Source organism: Malurus melanocephalus, unplaced genomic scaffold, assembly GCF_030028575.1.
Source record: "Malurus melanocephalus ecotype Western Australia unplaced genomic scaffold, MMel_1.1 scaffold_208, whole genome shotgun sequence".
Classification (NCBI taxonomy): Eukaryota; Metazoa; Chordata; class Aves; order Passeriformes; family Maluridae; genus Malurus; species Malurus melanocephalus.
The window spans coordinates 1,303,656-1,322,505 of NW_026623440.1; the positions used below are offsets into that span (position 1 = coordinate 1,303,656).

At 43.9% G+C, this 18,850-nt stretch overlaps 2 protein-coding genes across 2 annotated transcripts; one reads left to right on the forward strand and one right to left on the reverse strand.

Moving 5' to 3' along the window:
• The first annotated feature begins 741 nt into the window (after nucleotides 1–741).
• On the forward strand, nucleotides 742–4,449 carry POP5 (POP5 homolog, ribonuclease P/MRP subunit). Its single transcript, XM_057373788.1, has 5 exons — nucleotides 742–794; nucleotides 866–1,008; nucleotides 1,085–1,234; nucleotides 1,746–1,829; nucleotides 2,005–4,449. The coding sequence occupies exons 1-5, from the start codon at nucleotides 775–777 to the stop codon at nucleotides 2,106–2,108; spliced, it is 501 nt and encodes a 166-aa protein (XP_057229771.1). The 5' UTR covers nucleotides 742–774; the 3' UTR covers nucleotides 2,109–4,449.
• Nucleotides 3,016–17,135, reverse strand: LOC130578026 (RING finger protein 10-like; the record flags this gene model as incomplete). The annotated part of the gene is made up of 16 exons (XM_057373814.1): nucleotides 3,016–4,886; nucleotides 5,759–5,917; nucleotides 6,070–6,130; nucleotides 6,357–6,454; nucleotides 7,236–7,370; nucleotides 7,850–7,951; nucleotides 8,269–8,386; nucleotides 8,918–9,051; nucleotides 9,278–9,536; nucleotides 9,691–9,819; nucleotides 10,149–10,309; nucleotides 11,735–11,871; nucleotides 11,949–12,133; nucleotides 13,176–13,266; nucleotides 14,287–14,486; nucleotides 16,933–17,135. Coding segments are annotated over 16 exons (2,249 nt in total), but the record flags the coding sequence as incomplete, so codon positions are not given.
• Nucleotides 17,136–18,850: the final 1,715 nt, after the last annotated feature.

An 18,850-nucleotide genomic window follows, 5' to 3' on the forward strand; every position in this document is an offset into this window, starting at 1 on the left:
AGGGAATGACCGTACCCCTGTACTCGGCACTGGCGCGCCTCAAGTGTTGTGTTGAGTTCTGGCCCCCCCCCCAATTCAGGATAGACACTGAAGTGTAACACAGCCCAGCCAGAATGTGCCAGGATATGCTCCACTGAACAATAGAGCGGGTCCAGAGGAGGGCARCRGAGCTGGGAAAGGGTTTGGGGCGTATGTCCTGTAAGWAGCAGCTGAGGGAGCTTGGAGTRTKTAGCCTGGAGGARGCTCAGGAGGGACCTTATCGCTCTCTCCAAGTACCTGAAAGGGAACTGGAGTCAGATGGGGGTCGGGCTTTGCTCCCAGACAACAAGCGACAGGACAAGAGCACATAGTGTTAAACTGCGCCAAGGGAAGTTTATGCTGGACATGAGGAGGAATTTCTTCACGGAAAGGGTAATGAGCCATTGGAATGGGCTACACTGGGTTGTGGAGTCACCGTCCCTGGAGGTGTTTAAGGAAAGMCTGGACGTGGCACTGAGTGCCGTGGTCGGGCTGACAGGGTGGCGATCGCTCACAGGATGGGCACGATGACCTCAGGTCATTCCCAGAGCAAACCATCCCATGACCCCGTGACCCGCCGGGGCTCGCGRCAGCAGCGCGCACGCGCGGCTGATGGGGAGAGGCGGGGCGGCCCCGGCGAGTGGGCGGTGCCTCTCTTGTCCCCGCCCCCGGGCGCTTCCCATTGGCTGCAGCCATGGAGGCCCCTCGCCCATTGGCCGGGCGCGCCGTCCGTCCGGGCCGCGCGCTGCCGCCGCCATGGTTCGCTTCAAGAACAGGTGAGGCGGGCGGGAGGCGCCGCCCCGGTGTCCGGGTCTGCCCGCGCCGCTCACTCCGCGCTGTCCCGCAGGTACGTGCTGTGCGAGGTGGTCTCGGAGGACCCGCGGTGCCGGCAGTGCATCGAGGACCGCGCGCTGCAGCTCGCCGTCAGGGACGCCATTACTCGCGTGCACGGCGACTACGGCCTGGCGTGCTGCTCCATCTCCTTCACAGGTGCGGGCGGTACGCGCGGCCCTCGGGGGTGCGGAGCCYCTCCGGGTCCGCTCACCGCTGTGTGTGCCCCCCGCAGTGAAGTACCTCAACGCCTATACCGGGACGGTGCTGCTGCGGTGCCGCAAGGATTCGTACCGGCTGCTGTGCTCCGCGCTGCCCTTCGTGCGCTACCTGGAGAGCCGCGCCCAGCGCTACCCCTGCTTCCTTAACACCCTGCACGTCGGAGGTCAGGAGTCCCCCGGGCCTGGGGGGAGGACGGAGCTTAACCTACCTGCCACGACCCCGTGGTGCTGCTAGGGGTGTGACAGACRTGCCTCGTGTTTCACTAACATCAACTGCTTCCAGCAGCTCTAAATAAGAAACAGGGACCAACAGTTCTTTTTTGAAACCSTCGTTAATTTTGCTTGAAGCTTCATTACATTTATCACAAAACCAAAGCAGCAAATACAGTGTTACATTATTTTCTTTGAAAATATATTTCTAAAAGTATAGTATCTTCTGTATCCTCAAAATTAAGCCCCAGGCRAACTAACAGGCACTGCATGTAAGAAATTATTATTCCAACCACATAACCCCTCAGCAGTGTAGAAGTGAAGTCTACAGCCCCTTCTTAGCATTTACATTAACAAACTTGTTTCCTGAGATATTTGTCACCCATGGTCTTCRGGAAAGACAGCAGCAGCTCTGAAACATTTGTTTATGTAGATTGTTACATACTGTTCTTGTGACTTCCACAGGTACCATAAGAACATGTCAGAAATTTCTGATTCAGTATAACAGAACACAGCTGCTGAGGTTRTTGCAAAACTGTACAAATGAAGGTRAGTTTCTCCAGCCACTTTCCTAAAATGTAGCCTCAATTCCTGGGGATTTTGAAGGGTATGKTGGGCTGCTTCTGAATTCTTGGCTTGAGAAATGTTTCTTTCTTTCAAAGTGGGGGATATTCAAGTATGTGATGAGATCAAGTAATGACCCTCTGTTGCTTTTTTATTGCAGAGGAAAGACAATGTATACAGAAGTCCTTGTTGAGCTGTTCCCTTACAGAAGAGCAGTCTCACAGTGCAGATGAGGAGGAGGATGATGGCACAGAGACAGACTGAATGTCACTTGATCCTCTTCACCTCCATTCTGTACTTGTTAAGATGTGACTGGTTATCTTGAGTGTTAAGCAGTGCAGGGGACAGGAAAAGCATTTGTTCATATTTAGACTTAATTTGCCATTCCAAATGTTCTTATATTTAAAAAAAATAAAACATAGTTTCACRTAAGTAGGCTACTTGCCTGTTTTCACTGCTGGAGTCAAAACCACCTGCACTCCCCTAAGGAGTGTAGCAGTGCAACATGTTCTTCATGCTGAGGTAGAAGTGAGCTTTAGGCAGTTGGCACAGACAAGGAATGTAGTTTTTTTCCTTCACCATACAAAAAGCATTTACAGCAGCTTTTCACCTTATCTTTAAGTGCACTGTTAGCCACAGGGCCATCCATTGTTTTGAGCCAGAAATGCACCAGTTGTGTACAGAGGAGCAGAGAGTACAGGGAATGTATAGCAGAGCTGTGAGGCTCAACTCCATCCCCCCCATTATAAAACTCATTGGTACAAATACTGCTTAGATATTTATTAAGTTTACACCAATCAGTTACAGGAAAGTAGCATTGCTGGTATTATCTCGAATCCATAGGAAAACAAGATACAATTGACGATGCTGTCCCTATGGAGACTGCCCCTCCAGCAGGGACAGCCTGCCTTGCCTGCATCATTTCCCTTATCCTAGTGCCTGTGCATGTGGAGGTGAGTTACACCAGCTCCAGCTATTCTCTCTTCCCAATGCAAAGTAAAGTTGACTATAAATGTGCAGAGATAATWGAACACAACAGATACTGGTTAGACACTTAAATAATTACTCCTGTTCCATGGCTTAAAATGACTTGCTGTGAACACAGTTAACTGCACAGTTGAATCTCTCTTGGTTGCTTTCTCTGCCCTCACCAATTGTTTTCCAATATGCATTTAAGGTATTGACAGCAAGACGTGTTACCACGTTCAGGCATCTTGTCTTAGTTTCTTTGCAGTCCCTTGACAAGCTGTACTGTCTTTCCATCAAGTGGGGTTAGTTGTGACCAAGCRTGAAGTCAAGCTGCTTTCAAAGAATGTTTTGCAGGTGTTTCCCCTATCCTCCCGTAGCAGTTGGAAGCATTCTTTACCTCCCCCCTCTCCTTTCTGGTATACAGCCCCATGTGCCRTGTACTCTTTGGTACCAGTTTCCCTTGAGGCACATGTGTGGAGCCTGTTGCTTTGAAATCAAGCACCCATGTACTGACATCAGCTTTTTTAACAGGGACACAACCACTGACTGCTAGTGGTGCTGGAATAGCTAACTYCAGGCACCTCAAACACACAGTTCCATGCTCAGATCTGTCTCACTGTCAGAGGGACAGAGCACACTAAAACCTGTGCAAGTGAGGCTGAAGACAGTGGAAGACACGTCAGTCTCACACTGTAAGTTAAGTGGTACTTCATACCACGGCCCTGGGATTAATTCTGTCAGCAGGAAGGTAAAATTTGAATTTGTGCAATGAAGTTTCACAGGGCTTCACACTGCTATGGCAGTTCAGCTACAGCTGAGGAAGGGTGCAGTACTGYAAGTGYGTGTGCATATGATTTATTACAACTGKTGGCCTCGACTGGTACATTACACCTAGAGTTCATTTTATTTAACAAAATCCACACCACTTAACTCATTAGCTCAAATCAAACCACAAGCAGTGCAGAATGTGACCACYCGAAGAAAGAGCAGGGAGGGGTCCAGAAGAGACATGTCTGTAGCACAGATCAACTTAAATCCCAGAACCAAGCAGATACAGGCCCTTATCCCAATACAAGAGAACCCCAGTTTCTTCTTCTACCCCAGCTGAGGTATAAAAGTTATCTACAGACTTTAGTTATCAGTTGTTGTTCCAACTCAAGARCAGCCAGTGTCAAACCATCATTCAGGTGATTATAGGGAGCCCTAGGGGAGAGTGTTTATTCTAGATGATCGGGTTAAAAAGAMTGTGTAGCCCATGGTTGGCAAAAACAAAAATAAGCAGCCTCACTCACCCACGTTAAAACAGAGCTGAACAACTGTGAGAAGCCAGGAGGTTCCTTCTACCACTAGTGCCAGTTTGCATTTGGAACTACACAAATCATCRAGCCACTTAAAAATGAAGTAGCCAAATTCTGCTTTACACTCACCTCAACTTTATCTTTCTAAGCCAGGAGAACAGGAGAAATTCTTGCTCTTTAGAAAAAGAACAGATATAGCAGCTAACACTCTAAAGCCAGTAAGCTCTTTTGCCTGTTTCCAGTGCAGCCAAAACCAGTTTCTCAAGAAAGCAGTTTGACAGCTTTACTGTAACAGCACTCCTGTCAGTCAGATGGACTTCTGCYCATGAATAATTAAAGGGAAATAAAGGCTCTCTGCCTTTTCTCTTGGGTAACATTGCAGTACTTTGGCAGTGCCACACAACTGTAAGGACTTTAACACTGCTTATCAGGCCCAAAGAACTKACTCAGCAACTAGAAGCCTTGGCAGGTTTGTCTCGGGGTTGTCGCTTCCAAGACTCTTTCAGTATAAATTCATTAAGCAGTTGGAATCAAAACATGTTACTTTAACGTATACTGTCATGGTTTCCTCCTGAAGCCCCTAGAAGCCCTGGAAACATAAGTTTAGGCTGTTCAAATTTAAATACTTAAACTATAGCAGCAAAACAAAGCAAAATTAAAAGAAAACCAGGAGAGGAAACTTCTCTTGAATAGCAGAATCACTTTGTGTGAACAACAGAGGTGCTGAACAATAGCTTCTGCTTCTGTTTCTTTCTTTTCTTGCCTCCCTTTTCCTCTGTGAAGAATTAAAACAATACTGTCATTCTTGTCATGGAACAGGAACATCACACACAAACGATAAATGGTCTTCCCYTGCCTAAGTGGCTTCTACAGATCCACAACACTTTCTATTAACTCACTGAACACCAGGCAGTTTAACAAAAAAATTACTACAGACAAACTCAGGGAGTGTCATTATACCTGAAACACAATTAAAATAATGCCTAAAGTTGCTTTTGGAACAGCAGATCCTAGGATTGCAGCATGCAGCAGTTTGCCTTTCCAGAAAATATCACTTTCATATATATCCAAAAAACACTACAGCTGGAGCAGATACTCAACTGAAACTCCCAGGCCCTCCCATCCAATTCTCTCCATCATCCAATGMAGTCTCCAAACAGCAGCCAAAGCTWAACATCAGAACTGARCATTAAAAWTTGGTTTCACCAGGTTTAAGCTTACCTCCATTTGTTTCACACTCCCTAACTTGAAATTTCAGCTAGTAGTTACCTTGAGATTTTGGTCAAACTGAAGAAGTTCAGCAGCTAAGGTATTCTGAGTTTAAAAATACATAACCTGAACTTCCTTAAGACAAAGCTTAATTTAGGTTCCAGTAGACATGGCCAGAACGATTGTCAAAAGCCATCTTTGTCCTAACAGGATTCTTTGCTAGGTGGAGAKCTCAGCTCCCACTGAGAGGCTGCTTTATACTGACAAAAGGCCTTGTCAAGCTGTTCAGAAACCACAACCTGACGATTTTCAGAACTGTTCTCTGGCCAATTTTTGGTCCCCCMAAAATTACTGCTTTCAGTTCTCCCACAGGAAGAAGGGGAAATACTGATTTTTTTCACTTCAGAAAATTTTCCCGCCTTTCCCCCTGCCTTTTACCTGATAAATGATCAGCTGTGGACGGTTTGTCCAGTTTCAGGAGGGCTGCCTCAATAGCTTGGCTGAAGGAATTCTGGAAGCTGGGCACAGGTATCCGGTCAGAGCTGTCACTTTCTCCATCACTATCCACAGGCACAGGGAGTGCCAGAGTGTTCTCATCTGAAATGAAGGACATGCAGGAAGAAGGCTGTATTAAACTTTCACCACACAAATGCCCCTCTGCCCTCCAGATCCTTCTTTTGAAGTTACAACATTTCTCTTGTTTAGATGTATGGTAAAGAACCTGAAGTACTTACACCAAATTTTCTTACCTCTTGTCTTTGGAGCAGGTTTAGGCCATGTTTCTGGTTTTGCCTTTCCAACTCTCAACATCTATCAAAAAAATTGTATGATATGATTAAATTTCACATACTTGAACAATCCTGCATACCCCATAAGGGGCAAGAAAATCTTAAAACCCCCTTCTACTCAAACCTTATGATGTCTCCCTAAGATTTATCCCACATTGTTTTCATAGAGGAAGCAACAGTATTCTCAGCTTAATCCCCAACTAACACAGGGGCAATTCTGAAAAGATTCACTCTGCTACATGGTTTACCTGGGCAAAGGAAGGCAAGGGTGACTCTTCTTCCAAGCTTCCACAGAGCAATGGGCTGACCTGGCTGGCAGCAGGCGACAGCAGAGTTGGAATAGACTCTAGAGAGAGAAAGGAGCAGAGAATTAAAGACRGCTGCATTTTGCCAAGGCACTCATTATTCTGCTTATCAGGATGTAATGGATATAAAGTTTTATTATCCTATAAAATAAATCATTTTTCTCTCATTCATCCATCACACAGGGACTCTCAGATTCCCTCCATCTTTTTATTWAAGGGAAWTTTAAGTYTGCTTGGGTTTTTTTTTTTTGTTTGTCTGTGTACTTATTTTGGGAAATTGGGGGCAGGGGCTTTTTGTTTTAGTATAAAGTGTTGGAGAAGATGAAGATGGTAGAAAGAAAAAGATATCAGTAGTGTTTTCCTGACATGCACACTTTTTTTCCCTTTTGGGGCAATTCTTTCCCTTTTTCTGCCTCATGCAAAAGATTGGCAACAACAGTGCAGATCTCATATTGTCTCTAAAGTAGAGGCAGTCAAAAGCAGACAAGGGAACAGAATGTTTCTTAGCCAAGTCTGCCTTTTGTGTCTGTCACAGGCAGTCTAGGAAAGAATCATAGAATCATGGAATGGTTTGGGTTGGAAGGGACTTAAGACCATCTCATTCCAMCCCCTGTCATGGGCAGGCACACCTTTCACTATATCAGGTTCCTCCAAGCCCCATCTAACCTAGACTGGAAAACTTCCAGGGATGGGGAAGTAACAGCTTCTCTGAAAAGAAGCTGTCTTTGATCAGTATTGAGAAAGTTTAGCATGATGACCTGAGYAATAAATCCCAAAAGAATGATCAAGAGCCAGATGTGATGTGTTTTTCCAGATGCTCACCTGTCTGATAAACAGGGCTTCTGCCAAGAGGAGACTGACAGGAGCTCTGATGATCAATGCTGGTAGTTTCTCCAGGGCAAGAGGTAAAAGCAGGAAACTGCTGCAGATTCTCTAAAGCAATATGGACCTCTGGATCTAGAAAGAGATTTTAAATTAAAGCACTCCACAATGTGGGGGAGGACTGTCAATATGCAAGTCATTTCAGTAGTCTAGGAGGTGCCAACTCATTTCTTTCCACCCTCTATTTTGGAGACCAGTACAAGCCCTGCTGCTGGATGGAAGCAGTTTCTAGGCCTTTTTTTGCCTTCTTCACTCTTCATCGTGATTACTATAAAAGCAGAGAGCTATGTACACCATGGAGATGGCTTTGCCCTTGAATGCCCTCCATCTCTCCCAAAATGCACAAGCATGCAGCAATTGCATAACATCACTTAACATCCTGACTAAAACAGCTTATGTTTTTTGTTACACAGACATTGTTTCTAATCTTTGTAATCTTGTTCTAAGTACACACCACAAACTACAAGCCTCAGTGTTCATCTTATAGCTCAAGAAATCAGCTCAGCAACCAAATGTGACTGAAAATCCACCAGTTCTGTGCAATCATGACTTACATTTGCCCTGTTTCTTGTTTTCTTCTATCTCAATCCTGCGTTCGCGCCGTCGTTCATCACGAGCTTTCTTCTGCCGTAGACGTTTCCTCTTTTCAAGGTCATCTATGAGCAATGCACAACATTGCATATCAAAAAACACACACCAATACTCTGGCAAGGTTTCCTCCAGCTCTGAAAACAACCTTKTAATACATTAGTAACAAAATAGAGTAACAAAAGAGTAACATATGCTCTTTTAGGCAGCCAGGATTTTAAATTCTTTTTGTAACTGTTGTCTATGAAACAACATAGTTGTTGAGCTGGGGCTGTTCCATCTAGCAGTCAGACAGTAAACCTCTAATGTATGGGTTTTTTTCTACTATTAAGGGATAAGAAYCAATCCCTTTCATGGCAGAACCTACTAGAAAAGTAGTACCAACCTGAGAACAACTCTAAAGTCTCCTTGGAGATGACAGGTGGCTTCAGAGCCAGTTCACAGATGCTGAACTCACAGGTGAGGGGCAAGTGACAGAGGTAGCGATGACGCTGTCTTATATCCTGATAAAGAGAGAGTGATACATCACCACCACAAAGCCTAGAGCTGCCACTGACAAATGGAGATGGAATGCACACCATTCATCAAACCAAATGGAAAAAAAATAACCACCAGTGACACAATAATTACTTTATAAACTACAAGYACAGAAAGGATGCCCTGAGTCAGAACCAAATGTTCCAAGATCTCCACCAACTACATCCTAATTARACTTGGATGCAGTGACTCCAACTCGCTCACTGATTTTCATGTTCTTCCTCCCTTCTCACTTKTATCACTGGAATAAAATTCTGCAATACCAGACTTGCAACACAATTATTTTTGTACTTCTAGGGAAAAAAAAAAAGACTTCAGCCTACTTAYCAAAAGCAGCATAAAGCCCAATACCTTGCACAGATGCCCTTCACAGATTAGCATCCCTACCCATCCATAGTTATTATTTCTTACTACTGAAGAGAATCAAGTCTCCTCTATCAGCTACAATGATCAAACTGCTAAAACATGGAGCTTAATTAATAAGATAAAATAGCTACCTCTGTCATGGAGTAGCCAGTTATCTCCACTACAGCAGCTGTTATTTTCTCTGGACTCTTCTCCAAGCTGCCATATTCACGCACAAGGCATCGAACGTTCACAGGGTGAAGGTACATGCACTGCCCATCCTCCGCTGAAAGGCAAGACATCATCACTCCTTTGCTTGTTCATTTTTAGTACCCTTCTCCCCACCTCAATACACCCTCCACTTATAAAATTAAAGCTTCTTTCTGAGTTCCTGCAGGACTTTTATTTCACAGGGGTTAGCTGCATCTAAGAAACTGAAAAACACATTCCTCAAGGAGGGTCCCAAAGGAGGCATCTCTGCCCTTATGAGTTCAGGATTTCATTGAACTGACCTTGATAGAAATAGTAAAAAGGAGAGTTGCCAAGATGTCCACTGCTAATTGTATCTTTAGATTCTTGGCAGATTGTTTCAGCTGGAGTTGGTTCTTCTATAGTGTTTATAACAGGTTCTCCTACAGTGTCCACCTCAGGTACTTCCTCCTCATCCAGCACTGCCTCTTCTACTTCCACAGGAGGTGAAAAGGAACTTGCCAGGTCAGAGCAAGGCTCCACCAGCTCCTCATCAAATGCAGAGAGATATTCCACATCACACTACACAGCAGAGAGGACAGAGTTAGTACCATGCCACCTCCTTCAAAGATTATCATCTCTTCAAAAATCTTTGGCACGAGTTCACCACATACATGAGTGTGGAGTGGCAGAATTAAGTGTTAGCAGGATCTGCCAGAGCACATTTGTCACCCACCTTTTTCTCGTGGGAAACAGCAGGCTCCACAGCTTTGGAGCTTTCTAGGACCAATTCTTCCACAGCTGCAGTGATTCCAGCAATGCCATTGTTTTTATCCTGGTCAGCAGAGAGTGCTGTTTCTCGCTCCTGCAGATCACCCAAAGGGATCAAGTTTCAATTTGCCCTTTAAGCCAGGAGACCATCACCATAGCTATTCTTAGCCTTGTCCTGATACTCCTTTATTGGAATACCATCCAGTAAAAACCATTCTGTTGTGCTATCCTGAAAATCACACCATATACCTGTAGCCCAAAGGCTACAGTGTCCTCCAAGGAGCTATGATGCTATTCCAGCAGCAAACACCAGCAACTTGCTGGAGACCAGAATAATCACACCATCTATGCAGCAGAACAGGGACGCTCAGCCCTCAGCACACTCTCAAAAACAAAGGTACTAAAAGCCTCCCAAGAGGTTACCTTCAGCTCCTGGATAGCTGCCTCAATGAAACAGGCTTCTGGGGTGTGTTTTTCCTCCTCATACTGCTTCAGTAATGCCGCTTTCTCCTCCAGAATCACCAGCTGCAAGACCTGCTCCCTGGATGCCAGCAGCAGCTTTGAATACTGACTGTGTTGGTCATCTGCACAGAAGGAGCACCAAATCATTAATATCTGCATGCAGAGACACCAGTGTGGATTGCTGCTGCTTCTGAAGTTCTGTTACTGCTCACTTCTGTGAGTTAAACCCCCAGGGCAGACAACACTCAGCAAGAGTTTGATACAGACTCCAAAAATTACCATTGTATCACAGGCTGGTGTCACATAGCTGCTCTGACACATATCTCCCCCACACAGCAGTTTATCTGCCACTTCATCACTCAGTTGCTACACATCACTAAAAATCAAGCCTAAACTTCTACACTGTAGAACCATCACCTTTGAGAAGTCTTGGGGGCGTCAAAACTTCCTGAAACAATGCAGTCTGTAGCTTCTTCCTTTTTCTCAAAAATACTGCTGTTGGAAATTTCTGCAAAGCCACCCTGGCTTGGCTCAAACTAGTTCATAAGCCCATATGTATTAAAAATCCATAAAAAACATTATTATGAAGTTTTTACAAGAAGCATAACAGAAATTGTAAGCTAAAGAATTGCGAGGTTACCAAAAGGTGACTGTCTTTGCTACTTTACAGCAACCACAGCATCCCATATTAACACAGTCCCTGTATTCACTGCTCCCCAAGAGTCCAACCTTGTCTACAGACACCAAGTTAATGGTGAATTTCCTGGCTTTAGAGTTCTCAAATCCTGTATTTATTCTTTTGTTTGTAAAGTCCTCTAATTTCAAATTCTGAGAAATATATAAGACCAGAGCCTGCATACTGGATACCCATCACACTTTAGGAGACTTGACTTTTTCCAGAGAGTTTCAATGCATGCAGCCTTCCCTAAATGTGACTGCAAAATGAAGTGAGCCAAGACAGCCCACAAAGCAGCAATGTTCAGTAAAATTATTTCTTTAGTCACAAAATTTTTGTGATACTAACAGATAAGATGATGATGAGTTAGTCACACTCTTGACTGGAGAAAACTGAAGATGTCAGGCAACAGATGTTTGGAATAGCTTTGCAATAATTTTGATTATTTCCCCATAGCATTCACTGACTTCAGCTGATAAGTGAAGATGATGAAAACCTTGTTGAAGATTACAGCCTTGAAATAGTTTAGACACAGAGAGTTATTTTTGTGAAGCTGTATAATGAGGAGTCAGAAGGAAAAAAGTTAAGGACAAGGAGGCGCCAATAAAAGCAGTAAGAGTCACACCAATGACTGTAAGATACAAAGTACACATCAAACTATCAGAGACTGAGATGGCAGAAATCTGCAGTGCAGTCACTTGAAGGGAAACAGCACACAAGTTAAAGCCTTACATAAAAACAGTCTGAGTAGAAAGTTTTCTTTTCTTTTTAATATGTGTCATTAACCATTTCAGCAGCTATGCCCCATGTTTTGCAGTCTGGTATATTTTAAGGAACAGGATTCCAACTGCCAGGACTCAGATACACTCACCTCTGATGTAAACAGGCTGAACCACATTCATCCACTGGGATTTGGGCAGTGCTACAAGAACACCTTTCTCTCTTCTCATAAGTTGCATCGTAATGGTATCACCAATTGCATACTGACGTGTTTCCATAGCAACAACACTGCAAGGTATGGAGGAGGTTAGTAGTGTAAAAATAACATTTCAAAAAGATGCACCATTTAATTAATATGGTCTCACCTCTTGAGATCCTTCTTGTGAACAGAGCCATAACAAATAGGACACTTACTCCAGGTCTTTTCACTCAAGGACAGGTAGTGAAGGATACATGCCCAGCAGAAGATATGGCCACAGCGGGTGATCTTGGCTGCGGTCGGTGGGTACAGACATATTGGGCAAGAGGGCACTTCGTGGCTACAGATTCGCTGAAATGGCACATGTGAAGAACAGTACAAGCTTTAGACTCAGAAATCAGTTCCTGGGACTGATTAATAACAATAAGATTATAATTATAATAATAACTGTAAGATCTATTCTAACATACTATCTTCCAGTTCTTTATGCTCTGTTTATTTACCAAAAAATTAGTACACTGTGAACTAACAGCCACAGACAGCACATGAATAACCTAAGCCACCCATCGTACTTCCTATGTCTTATTTCTACTAATGACATTAAAAAGTCAGTTTTCTCATGTCTCCCCTTAAGTATTCATCATCTCTAAAAGCAGCATCTTCACGATCCGAATTCAGTGAGAAGACAGCGAGCAAGCTCTGTGGCCTCTCACACAAGCAGACTTGTGCAGCCCAGTGTAACTGTGAGACTGAACTTACCCACTTGCATGAACATGCCAGGTCTAGTCAGACACTTTGGTACCATCTCTGTGTGGCAGAGATTTAACTGCCAAGCCAGCACCCAGATTTTTTCAGCTGTCTCGTAGTGACAGGTAACAGTAAGCCTACCTCCTCTCCACCTACACCATGCACCCGACTGTCTTGGCAGATATAAATTTCTGCTTGAGACAACCCAAAATTTCTGACCACAATTCTCAAGAGATTTTCCATTTTGTTGCTAGGCAAGATAGGCCACCTATGCACAGAGTAAGTCTTCAAAATTCTACACTCTAGTCCTCTTCCATGGACTCAAGCCCAAGTTTTCTGTTAATATCTCCATCACAAGGACTCTGTCTACAGAATGTCAGATACTATTTTTGATGAGCTCCCATCTGCGAAAGCAAGAAGCTGCTAATTTTCCTAATAGATTTTAGCACTTCTCTTTTCCTGTCATGAAAGTATTTCATAATATATTCCATGACAGATCTTTCCCAGTATTGTGGGAGTGACAGAAAAGGCCTCAACTCAAAAACAGCTGAGTTTTATGTAACATCACAGAGGGAAAGAAGTAATTAAAGACAGGTTGAGATTCTTAAGATGGAAAAAAAAAAAAATCTAGCACATCACAACTGACCACTTGCTCCACAAAGTCCCAGTTGACCAAGGTATCTGGATCAGCAAAGTGGACTGTGTAGTCTTGTTCTTCAGAGACAACAAACTGGCAGCTGGGGAAAAGCAAAGAGACAAATGATCCACTCATTTCTTAAAAATGTTTGAGAACTATTCTATAGGATTCTCTGAGTTTCTTCTTTGTCCAGCAGAAAACCACTGGATGCAATCAGTAACTGCTAGCAACAAAAAAATCAAGAGTTCAATTCACAACCAGATTTCCAGGACACAGGTATGTCGAATTTCAGTTAGACACAACATCACACACTAAGTACAGAATAAGCCAGGCAGTCTGGTTTTCCATAAACACACATGTAAGTAAGTCAGCTGCAATGGGGATCTGTTAAAAAACAGGGAATCCATATGGGGAAAAAAATATACTCCTTTAAAAAACTTTACAGTCCTTTAAAAAACTACAATTACTAGTATGTTCCTGCAAATAGACTTCACTACAATAAGACACAAAACATTAGGGAGAAATCAGAAGCACCAATGCTGAGAATACGTTTTAACATCATCAGAGACAGAAAGTCCATAACACACTTCAAATTCTGGGGAAACTTCCAGTACAAAGGAATTTTGCTGCTAGGTTACCATATATTGGTCATAATTTGGGTTATACTAMATATTTAGGGGCCCACARAATAATCAGCAATTTAAGAATTAAGACCCGTCTAAGTAATTGCCTTTGGGACTTATAAATTCAGATTAGCTTTTGTCTAGCAACTGCTATCCATTCCATCTCAACATAATAACTTTGGAAATAACACCCAGCTTTATAGGGAACTACACAGATATTCCCAAATGGGAGTGCCATGTCCCAAAGCCTGAAAATTTGAGCAGAAGATTAACTGGTTTGTATCTAAAGGACCCACTCCACCAGATACCTTGCAAACAGGTAAAGACAACATCCCTTTAAAATTTAGTCACTACCACTGAAAACTCTATGGAAAACTAATTTCACCCCAGAAAAGACAATACAATTAGTCAAGCCCAAATACACTTCCCTGGCTGGTCACCCCTTACAGCTCCATGTCTCTGCAGAAGTCTAAGAGCCCCATGGATCTCCCACTCACTTGGCCTGCAGAAAGAGCTCCTTGTTGAATGGTTTGTGTCCCCACTTGTTCCTTTTCCCCCAGTTGCCATGTCCATTCCCATCAAAATGTCCTGCTTGGCCACGGGGTTCAAAGGTGAAGTTCAGTAAGTGGTTCAGATTAATCTTCTTGGGACCAGAGAATTGGGCAGGGCTGAACTCTGCCCGTTGAGCCTCTGCTACCTAAGAGAGAACAGCATTTGTTAGAAACTGCTGGAGTTTACAGCAAAAGCATCAGTACAGGTGGACATCCAGGCCCCAGCAGTGATTACACACAGAACATGCAGCATCCACTCACTCACCTCTCCCATCCCTGTTCTGTAAATCAAGTGGTGCAGCACTAGAAATGCACAAGAACCTGAAAGTCAGAACTCAGTAGTCTTACCCCACAATGAGCAAAAGGAGTTAAAATAACCACAAAGACAAGTAAACACTGGCAAAACATAGTCAAGAAGAAGTTGTTTAAATCTTGACAATACTCTTTTAGACAGTACTACAAGCCTGATTACTGTTTGCACAGATTGTACTTGTTTTGCAAAGACTAAGAATTCAACAGAGGCAGCAGGTGAATTTTGAGCCAGTGATCTAGGTGAGAAGTGCTGCTCATCCATCAAAACTGAAAAATCACAGTATCAGTTAAAGGCCAAAAACCCTCTACAGTATTTAGACCCACATCAGCATAAAAACCTCAGTCTGGTTTTTCTTTGATAACAGCAAGGCAGTTACAATTACTTTCTCGATACCACTATCACTTGTAAATTTGTGCCCTGAAGTGGTAGGACCCAATCAATCTTCTTTGGCCTGTTTAGAAGATTCATTGGCAGAGTCCCTTGGGACTGGAAGGGCTAAGGAGTCCAACGCTGGACATTCTTCAAGAAATCTTAAAGGCACAGGAGAATTCTGTCCTCTTGTGCCAAAAAATCAGCCAGTGGGGAAGACCAGCCTGGCTCAACAGCGAGTTTTAACTGGAAGTCAGGAAAAAATGAATTTATGACCTGAGGAAGAAGGGACAGGGAACTCAGCAGGACTACAAGGATGTGATGAGGTTATAGAGGGAAAGAGGTAAAGGGCCAAAGCCTGACTAGAACTTAATCTAGCCACTCCTGTAAAGACAAAAAGATGCTTCCATAAATACATCCGCTGCAAAAAGAGGGCTAAAGAAAATCCCCATGCTTTAATGCATGCAAAGGGAAACAGTGGCAAAGGGTGAGGTAAAGGATGAGCTACTTAATGCCTTCTTTCCCTCAGCCTTTCATAGTAAGGCCAGTCATCCTCAGAATACCCAGCCCCCTGAGATGGAAGATTGGGATAGGGAGCAAAATGAAGCCCCCATAATCCAGAGAAAGAGTCAGTGACCTGCTGTGCCACTCAGACACCCGTAGGACTCCACCCATGGGCACTGTGGGAGCTGGCAGCAGTGATCATCATTAACCAGCAATTAATGATCAGCATTAACCAGCAGTCTTGGCAAACAGGGAGGTTCCAGCTGACTGGAAGTCATCAAGTGTGACACACACCTACAAGAAGGGCTGGAAGGAGGATCTGGGGAATTACAGGCCTGTCAGTGTGACTTCAGTGATGAGGAAGGTTCTGGAGGTCATTCTTCATGCCATCACAAACATGTACAGAACAACCAGGGGATCAGCACAGCCAGCATTGGTTCACGAAAGGCAAGCTCTGCTTGACTAACCTGATCTCCTCCCCATTTAGTGCACGAGGAAAAAGCTGTGCATGTTTATCTACCTGGACCTCAGAAAAGCCTTTGGCACAGCTTCTTACAGCCTTCCCCTGGATACACTGGCTGCCCATGGCTTGGATAAATGCACAATTCTCCAAGTAAAAACCTGTCCGGATGGCTGAGCCCAGAGAGTGGTGAGGAATGGAGCTACATCCAGTTGGGGCTGGTCACTAGGGGGGTTACCCAGAGCTCAGTATTGGGGCCAGTCCTGTTTAATGTGTTTATCAATGATCTGGATGAGGGATTTGAGGGCACCCTAAGCAAGTTCACAGACAGTACCAAGCTGAGCAGGAATGCTGATCTGCTGGAGGACAGGAATGTTCTGCAGAAGGGTTTGGACAAGCTGGATTGACGGGCCAAGGACAATTGTGTGAGGTTCAACAAGGCTAAGTGCTAGGTCCTGCATTTGGGTCACAACAACTCCTTGGAATGCTCCAGGCCTGGGGAAGAGCAGCTGGAAAGCTGCACATCAGGAAAGGACCTGGGGATGTTGGTCAACAGTGGCTGAACATGAACAGGTGTGCCCAGGTGACCCAGGCAGCCAGCAGCACCTGGGCTGTACCAGAAATAGTGTGGCCAGCAGGAASAGGGCAGTGAAATGAKGTCACTATATATTTTCMCAAAGGACCCGTGTCATGAGATGTGTACATGGCCTGTCTTGGCACCCATTCCTCAGATGGCATTTTTTCTTAGAGCACTCCTCTTCTGTAGTTGCCAAGTTGCTCTACTCACATTCCCTCTGGCATCTCAACGATGTTAGCACCTCTTATCACTCTCTCCCTTCCCAGCCCAGGAGCTGAACGTGTACACAGCAGATCTATCTAGGCAGGTCAGGGTGATCCTCTCATCCCAAGAAAGAAGGCCTTGGAGGCATGGCATTACACTTCTCACCTCATCTCGTCTTCCACCATTAGAAGAGCTAAAAGATTTGCCACTTCCRCTGCTGCCTCCYCTTTGAGGGGGCATCTTGTTAAAAGCTTTGCTTTTCTGTGAATTGGAGCGACGGGACTGACTGGAAAAGTTCTCATTTTTTGAATATGAAGTTTCTCTTTTACGATTATAACGCTGTTTGGATCCACTCGCATTCTTTCCATCTGAAAAGAAAAAAAAAAAAAACCAAGAATCAGATCAGCAGCCTCAGAGGTGTCCCCATGTACTGCACCTCAGCTAACTTCACCTCAGCCACTGTCTCAAGGGCAGTGTTTATCAGGACATCAAATCCCCCCAGCAACCCAAACCAGTTCATTCCTATCATTGCCCAAAAATCTGGTACAAGAGTTTGAAAGAACATATTTGCTGTGCTCTACCTTCTATAAGAATAGTTGAATTTCCCTTTATCCAGATTTGGAATTGCCACCACCAGACATCAGAGTGTTGCCTGGTACATGAAGTGATAAATACCAAGATACCACATCTTCATGCCCCATTACAAGAACTGACAACAACTCGTTATTTTTTTTCATTTCATTTGCCTAAAACACACAATTTATCCTATTTATCACATTCCCTTGTATAAAGACACTCCTGCCTGCATTTTTCTTGAAGGCTCCCATTGCCTTTTTCCACTCACTTCTGCACTCATTGCCTAAAAGATCACAGCAGATATAACTGTTTAAAAAATACACTTTTATGTTATCAGGCCAACAAAGGCTAACTGATCTTGAAGCACAAACCAAATGCTTTGTGGCCTTGCTGGGCACATACCTAAGATCTAAGTCCACCAACCTATGCAACAACAACTGTTTGCCAAAACCCATGCTTAGCACACCACTGACCCTAACACAGGACACAGTGGTGAAGCACAAAGCAAAATATTGCAGGAGTAATTTTCACAAAAGCAGAAAAATCAGTCCAGCTCTTGAGAGGGGTTTTCTGTGCCTCAACAGCTGCCACATCAAACTGCTGGAACAGAGTTAATACTATGAAGGTATTTCTAGTAGTCTTAACACAAGATCAGAGTTGCCCAAGGACACAACAGACTGCTGACCTGTTGCTTAACCTGGCACTTCCACCACCTGCCCACAGTTTTATTTGTAGAAGAGGTATGATTGTAAGCTTGGAAACAAAACTCCACAGGCCCCCAAGACATCTATCCACACAGGCAGCCTCAAAGTCACTCTGGATACACAGTAAACATTCCACAAACAGCAAGGCTTCACACAATATCTAGTTGCATTTTATAAAAGCCTGTTCCTTTCCCTTTTCCCACTTTGTAGTCCTCCTCCCCACCCCTTAACATAAATCTTACAAGGCAGGCAAACACACCACAGTGATTCAGGATCATATTTCTCATGTGGGCATTTTCATTGCCAGTGCCTCCAGCTTTCCCCTTTCCCAGCACCACTTCCCATCTACCCAAGCATTCAAAACAGTTGGAATGGCATCATTCACATAAACTACATCTTTTTGTTTGGGTTTTTTTTTTGTTATTTTAAGTTTTTTCACCCACCTGCACCCCCCCAAAAAAGGTAGGGCTGGAATAAATGAGTATTATTGTATATCAGAAAGGATCCAATTTCTTAAGAATAAATTAAGTAATAAAAGGGCTGGACCAGGTTCTGTGCTGGTCTGCTGCTTCTTGCACTTGTCAGACTTCAGTCTTTGCCTGCAAGTACAGCTATAATAGGACACTATCATTACTTTCACACGATGTGACAGGCCCATTTTGCAGTCAAACTTCATCATCAGAACTGGTAATTTACTCTGCTATTCAAAAGGCTGATCCTTTAATTCAGAATTAAACCAACTCTGTCAGAACCACAGCTGTGTAACTCAAACACATGCTTGCATAGCTGGCAGTGCTTTAATG